Raw genomic sequence first — 7,609 nt, forward strand, 5'->3', positions numbered from 1 at the left:
GCGGCCGAGCGGGCCTGAGCCCGTCGCCCCCTGACCCCCTCCGACCCCAGCCATGGCGAAGCAGTACGACGTGCTGTTCCGGTTGCTGCTGATCGGGGACTCCGGGGTGGGCAAGACCTGCCTGCTGTGCCGCTTCACCGACAACGAGTTCCACTCCTCGCACATCTCCACCATCGGTAAGGGCCGGGGGCGCCGCACCCTTCTCCTCCCGGTAGCCAGCCCCTCGGGCGCGAGGCGGTGGCTGGCGCGACAGGCCCGGGCGAGGGGCTACCTGTCGGGGTGGGGGGCCTCAGGCTGCAGGTGAGTAGGGCTGGGATCGCTCGCTGCACTCTCCCGGGGTAGCCTGCCCAGGAAGCTCAGAGAAAGGGGCCAGGTGTAGCCCCCAGGTCTCCTAGCCGGTCGCCACAACCTCCAGCCTGCAGGCCTGGGTACCCAGAGCTGGGGCCGGCTGCCTCTCCGCTCCTGAAATGACATCTCCTAAGAGAGGCTCAAGGTTGCGGGGGTGGGGTGGGGACCGAGTCCCCAGGTACCCTCAGCACAGGAATAACCCAGTATGGACTCAGGCACGGGGGGGGGGGGGGACGAGGGGGGAGGGAGAAAGGGGAAGGAGGGGCCCACAGGATCGAATTTCCTGCGCACCTTCAGGCAGGTAATCCCCAAGGTGGATCACCTGGAGGAGACTGGCGATGATGAGAAGCCACTGGGCCAGCTGGAGGAAAGCATGAGGCATTTGTTTTGAAGCTGGTGGGGGAGGATGGAGGAATGCGGGGAGAGAAGGCAGGCGGGGAACCCACCATTTGGAAACATCTGTGATGTGGTGGTGCTGGATCCTAGGGTTAGGGGGGGGGGGGGGTCTGCAGGCATCCCAGACTGGCCTCCGGGGGTGGGGGTGGGGCCCTGTTCTGGGAGTGGGTTGGTGGCCTCTCTCTCTTTGGGGTCTCTGCCTCATCAATTGTGAAGAGTCCTTCCCTCTTCCCTCAGAGACTGGAGTTGAAGGAACTTCACCCATCTAACAGGTTCTGGCTTGGTCAGCCCTGGAGCAGCATCTGTCTACCCTGCCCATGCCCCTGAGAACAAACACCAGCCCAACTGGAATGCCCCAGAGAGGGCCCCAGCATGCAGCTTTCTTTAAATGAAAATGTTTATTGTGCTTTGGGTGAATCAGCTTCCTTTTGAACCTTCCACCCCACCCCCACCCTCTACTCTACCCCCTGCCTTGCCAAGAGAGGAGAAGGAGCAGGTTGGGATCATTAGAGCCTCCCAGTTAAGAGGCAGGCTTTGCTGTGGGACAGACTTGGAGCTGTGCCTTTGGCACACTATGACCTTAAATGTTGCTCGAGCTTCTGAGCTTCGCTTTCCCGTCTGTACAATGGGTAGGAGTACCCACTGCACAAGCTGTGCTGAGGATAAAATCATTTAACACCGGCCAGAGACACGGAGTGCCAGATAAATCCGGAACTTCCTTCCTTTGGTTTGGTTTGGGGATCTTGGTTATTATCATTGAGCTCCAGGGCCCTAATTCTCTTTGTTTACTATCTTCTAGGGCTTTGGGGCCAGGAGATCTTGCCAGCTGGGGCTGGGTCTCTCTGGAAGAGACAGTAAGGAGTGGAGGTGTGGAGCCTTGGTGCAGAGGGAAGGCTGCAGGCCTGCGGAGAGGCTCAGGAGAGAGGCCGAAGATGGTGCACAGCTTCACAGCTTGGGGGTTGAGGGAGGGGAGGGAGTGGCTGAGGAGCCAGATGGGGAATGTAGACAGGTTGCAGGCTGGAGGACAAAGGGCAGCAGGCTCCCACATCAGGAAATTTGCCCTGGCAGTTTTGAGACTGGGCTGCTGAGCTAGCTGGGGAGGGCAGGGGCTTTCCCCTCAAGAAGACCATCTATGCAAGGGGGTGGGGGGTGCTGGCCATATTCTGCACCCTAGGTGGCACATGACTGCATTCTTCTTCCCTGGCTATTTTCACTCATCCGCCCGCCCGTTTCAGAAGTGCTTGGGGCTCCTGCTTAGTGTTGCAGGGAAGTAGGAGGTGTTTGTCTCCTCTGGGAGAAACATGGCCGCTTCCTTGCAGGGTGCTGAGAAACCCTGTTTCTCCAATACCAAGATGGCAATTCTGAGAGGGGCCTCGGTCCACATCTCTGATTACCATTCCCTCCTCCGGATGTCGCTTCTACCTTATCTGCTCTCTCCTTTGACTCCTCCGTCCTGCTGCATAGGTGGATGTACTCCCTTTCCTCGTGGGAAACTCTTCAGAAGCCTCTGTGGGGGCAGAGGGGAAACATCAATGGAGTGGGAGTGTATGTCTGTCAAACCCTCTTCCGCTAGCATACCAAGACCCTGGCATGACGGACCTAAACCCTGAAGACAGGGTTCTTGGACCACGCTACCAGCACCTAGAATGCTGACACTCTTCTCAGAATCCCTCCTCTGCTTCTGATGGCTGGCTCTGCCTTTCCACGGGATGCTGACCACGCTTCGCTTCATAGTTTGGATTTCGTGGAAGGAAACCTGCCTTTCTTCACACCAGCCTTTGACCATCAGTCCCACTGGGTTCCTTAAATGCTCTCTTATTTAAAGCTTGCAGGAGGCCTGTGAGTCTGCCTTTTAGCATGAACGAAGGCTCACAGGGAAGTGAGAAAGAGTTCAGTGGTCAAGAGAAGCTTTGCCCATAGATGAAGCAGAGCGTTTCTCCAGGGGACGGGAAGGGGCAGCCAGATATCAATCAAGGAGCCAAGGACCAGGGTACTATCAGCTCATCTCCATTCACTTATCCATTCAAAGAAACAGTGATCCTAAATACTAGACTCAGTGACGCGACCTGGAGGCGCCCAAATACATCATCTGTTCAGTTCCTGTTCTCAAGCTCGATGGTCAAAGGCGCAGTCTCCTACTGTCTGTTTGTTTGTTGTTTGAGATCAACTCGTTTGTCACTGAAGACGCCAGTCCATTTCAATTTTACTTTTCTTCCTCTTCTTTTTAGCCACTCAGATCGCTATTTACGTTTTCAGAATAAGGGATCTACAAAGTTTGTTTTTTTGAAAGAAACACTATATATGTACACAAGCCATCTCAAATTAAAGCAACAGCAATATCCTATTAAGCGCTCCAATAGATGTGGTTCTCCCTCCTCAATAACCTATCCCTCCCCTCTCCTTGTTCCCACCCCTGGCCCTGGCCCCCTCATAGTCATCAAAGCCTTGTATTTTGGTGTTTCAACCATGTTTCTTTTTGCCTTTCCTTATAGTAATACCTTTTACCATGTTGTGAATTGATACTAGGCACCTTTCCTGGGGACTTCTTTCTCTATTACTGTTATTTAGTCATTTACTTTGTTGTTGTTGAACATATGGGAACCAAGACGATACACTGTGCCAACAACTCCTGCAGGTGCAGTTGAGTGACAGCCGCTCCCACCCGTCTTTTCCAAATGATCCCTCCATCCTTGACATAATCTCACTGCCCCTTGAGCTTCTGGTCTAACTTTTTTTTTTTGAGTTGCTGTGGTCAGTTGAATCACCTGGGTTTGTTTTGTGTTTTTTTTAGAAGGGGAAAGTGAGGCAACTCACCACCCACTGCCAAGACAAGAGTTGGGATTCTTGAACCAGGTTGATGTCACTTTAGACAGGCACTTTTGTGATGTAGCTTTTGGTCCACAGACTTAAGGACCCGGGACATTCCAGGAAAAGGCCTGTTTGGGAGTGGTCAGGAGACCTCCTGTGTGGACCAGGACACTGCCTCTCCAACATCACAGTTTCTTCTCTTCTAGCTGGTCTGGCGGGTGGGTCTGCCTCTGGCCAGGTGCCCCAGGCATGCATTCCATCCCAAAGCATTCCTTTCCCCTGGGGCTGCGCTGGCCCCATAGGGGTTAGTGCAGAGGGGGCATTTGGTGCTATCTGCCTACAAGCCCTTGCTAACAAGGCTATTCTTCCTATTACATTAACGAAGCAAAGAAGGGGTGCCATGCATTTTAGGGATATATCACATTTCACCTTTCCCTGCCTGTCAGGAGTTTATAATCTAGTTGGGGAGGCAAGACAGGCCAAAAAGAGCTATTGCCAAAATGAGCTAATGTATATGAAAGCCCTTGGCAAAAGCACCCTTCCAATGTAAGGGATCGATTGTGATCATTATCATTACTGTTAACAAAGGTCTTATAGTCCCTTTGGGGGCAGGTAGGGGGCGCATCTATCCGAATGTTAATAGCAACATCAGACACACCGCTGGGCAGCCAGTGAGTGGGGATGGGACCCCGATGTTGAGAGCTCTTGTTACTAAGTGCTGGAGGAGGGCTGGGAAGGAGAGATGTCCAAGGAGTAGAGTCTTCCCAGAGGGAATGCTGGACGAGGCCTGCTAGTGTGGGTTGCTCTTCAGTTCCTGTCGGAGGGAGAAGGGAGCGGATGGAGGAACATGGAGAGAAGACAGAGGTGGGAATTCATTGGGTGGCCGTGGGGCTCTGGGCAGTCTAGCTGGAACTCTGGAACAAACGATTTTTTTAAGAGAATGAATAACATTCCCATTGCTTCTCTCCGTCTCCTAAACCCCAAGTACCTCAGGGATGCGACTAAATCTTACTCATCTTTGTTTTCATGGTCCCTGGTACAGGGCTAAGGAACCTTGGTGGCGCCACAGTGGGCTCTGAGTTGGATTGCTAACCGCAAGGTCAGCAGTTTGACTCCACCAGCTGCTCTGTGGGAGAAAGATGAGACTTTCTGCTCCCACAAAGATTTAAAGTCTTGGAAACTCCAAGGGGCAGTTCTACTCTGTCGTATGGGTTCACTATGAGTCCATCAACTCAAGGGCAGAAGGTGGTGCAGAGGAAGACTCTGTGGGCAGTGCATATGGTTTTCCCGCGTGGCTGCTAACCAGAAGATTGCAGTTCCAGCCAGAGGTGCCTGGCAAGCCAGGCCTGGTAGTCTGACCAGCCACTGAGGAGTGCAGTTCGACGCTGACACGCCTGAGAGCACCGGGAGTTGGAATCCACTTGATGGCCTCTGCGTTTTCTGTTATTTCTAGTCCTGAGGCAGGCGCTATCCGGTCTGACTAAGGCACTCAACTGGAGCCTGAGCAATGGCTTAAAGCAGGGGTTCTCCACCTTCCTCCTGCTGGGACCCTTTCCTACAGTTCCTCAGGTTGTGGTGACCCCCCCCCCCAACCATAAAATTGTATTTGTTGCTCTTCATCACTGTCATTTTGCTACTGTGATGAATCGGGCAACCCCTGGGAAAGGGTCTCGACCCACAGGTTGAGAACCGCTGGCTTAAATGGCTTTGATTGGGGAACGGCATGGTGCAAATGGCACTTGCTAGATTATGGTGCTGGTGAAGGACTTTGAAAGCTCCCCCGACTGCCAAAAGAACAAACAAATCTGTCTCGGAAGAAGTACAGCCAGAAGGCTCCGTAGAGGCAAGGATGGTGAGCCTTTGTCTCCTGTACTTTGGACCTGTTGCCAGGAGAGACCAGTCCCTTTGGAAGGACATCCTGCTGGCTGGCTAATGTGGAGCGGCAGTGGAAGAGAGCAAGGCCCTCGGTGACATGGTGTGACATGGTGTGACAGCGCGGTTGCAGGAATGGCCTTGAACGTGACAATTGTGAGGATGGTGCAGGACTGGGCGCTGTTTCAATCTGTTGTGCTTAAAATCCCTGTGAATCAGAATCCATTCAAAGCCTCTTAACAAGGTCAACAACGCTGGGTCTGGAGGAGGGATTTGTTAAAATCTGAGGGCGGGAAACCAGTCAAGGAGCCGCTGAGCTGGTTTCTCCCCTGACGTCCACTTCCACCACCTCCCCCACCACCCACCACCCCCACCCCCGCTTCTGACACCAACCCCAAGCTCCACACTGTTTCCTGTCTGCTTTCCTTCCAGAGGGGGTGGGGAGGGGTACAAACCAATCTACTTGGCAAACTTCCGAGGGTCTCCCGGAACCCAGGCTGGGAGAGAATGAGCGACGTGGGCATTGTCTTTGGGGTACCCATGTGCTCACCCCCTTGTGTGTACGGTGGCAGGTGGCCAGGAGGGAAGAGGCTGCCCGGGAGTTGGTTTCCTACCTCCTGCGCTGTCCTTGGCCTTCCTGGAGAGCCTGGTCTCTGGACCTTTGCCTTCAAGGCTGCCCCCTTGGTGCCAAGGCTGCTCTGTGGTCTTGTGACAATCCGGTCTGACTGGTTGGATGCAGGCGGTTTGAAGGTTGCTTTCTCCGATTGGGTTGCTGCCCCAGTGTCACCTTTCTCAGGAAGTGCTGTTGGCTCAGGCTGCCCAGCTGAAGTCACTGAGAGGGAGGGAGCCGGCTATGGAAGGACATGGGGTGAACTGTGAGACTGGTATTGAGTGACCTAATAAGAGGCTACAGCTTGGTCCCACAGGGCTCAGAAGCTGGGTTATGATGCGATGTGTGCCTCAGCCCTCTCCTGCCCCGGGGCAGCGAGAGGTAGGCCTCTTCTACCCCTGTGCCCGAGGCCCTGCAGACTAAGAAAGGAATGGCAGGCAGACGGGCATTCCCCGCTTCCTGACTGGGTCTGTGACTTGCGGACCTGATTTACCATCTCCTCGTCTGTAAATGACTTTCATAAAGGCTGCTTGTTGTGAGGATCGAATAGGCTGGTGGGGGTGGTCTTAGGTGCTGCTAAGTTGGCTCCACTCGACCCGGTGAAGAACAGAACAGAACACAACTCCGGCCAGCCCATTTTGTGGCCTCACAGGCGTTGCTGTGCGTGAGTTCATGGTTGCAGCCCCCGGTCTCATCTGTCATCTTCCTTTTGACTGCCCCTCTCCCAAGCATGATGGCTTTCTCCAGCAACGGGTCACTCTCCTGACAGACAGCGGGTCCAAAGTAAGCGAGGGAAGGTGCACCGTTTGGCATGGCTTGAGTGTGTGTCCACGTGGCTGGGCCATGACCCAGGGGATTGGAAGTTGTGTGACCGTCCCAGTTGGCCTGACAAGGGCTCTTCAAGAAGATCATGGAAAAATACAAGGAGAAGGCCATGGGACTTTTGGGTTTGTTTGGTTTTAAAAATCATTTTATTGGGGGTTCGTACAACTCTTACACATCCATTGTGTCAAGCACATTTGTACATTTGTTGCCATCGTCATTCTCAAAACATTTTCTCTCTACTTGAGCCCTTGGTATCAGTTCCTCAGTTTTTCCCCCTTCCTCCTTCCCTCACAAACCCTTAATAATTTATAAAGTATTATTTTGTCATATCTTATACTGTCTGACATCTCCCCTCACCTACTTTTCTGTTGTCCGCCCCCCAGGGAAGGGGTCATATCTAGATCATTGTGATCAGTTTTCCCCTTCTAACCCATCTTCTTCTTACCCTCCTGGCACCGCTACTCTCATTGGTCCGGAGGGGTTTATCTGTCCTGGATTTCTTATGTTTCCAGCTCTTGTCTGTACTAGACATCCTCTAGTCTAGCCAGATTTGTAAGGTAGAATTGGGATCATGATAGTGGAGGGGGAGGAAGCGTTAAAGAACTATAGGAAAGTTGTGTGTTTCATCGGTGCTATACTGTACCCTTACTGGCTTGGGTGCCCAGTTTCCTACAGATGGGTTTTGAGTCTCCACTCTGCACGCCCCCTCATTTACAATGATATGATTTTTTGTTCTTTGATGCCTAATAC

At 53.1% G+C, this 7,609-nt stretch overlaps 1 protein-coding gene across 1 annotated transcript in view; it reads left to right on the forward strand.

Moving 5' to 3' along the window:
- Positions 1-12: 12 nt before the first annotated feature.
- Positions 13-7,609, forward strand: part of RAB15 (RAB15, member RAS oncogene family) — a 30,297-nt gene continuing 22,700 nt past the window's right edge. The window contains exon 1 of the mRNA XM_045288165.1: positions 13-176. Within this exon, the coding sequence (XP_045144100.1) occupies positions 53-176 (124 nt within the window). The 5' untranslated portion in view covers positions 13-52. The remainder of the gene's footprint in view (positions 177-7,609) is intronic.

Source organism: Echinops telfairi, unplaced genomic scaffold (assembly GCF_000313985.2).
Source record: "Echinops telfairi isolate 266 unplaced genomic scaffold, ASM31398v2 ScPeMD7_18;HRSCAF=68, whole genome shotgun sequence".
In the NCBI taxonomy this organism is placed as follows: domain Eukaryota; kingdom Metazoa; phylum Chordata; class Mammalia; order Afrosoricida; family Tenrecidae; genus Echinops; species Echinops telfairi.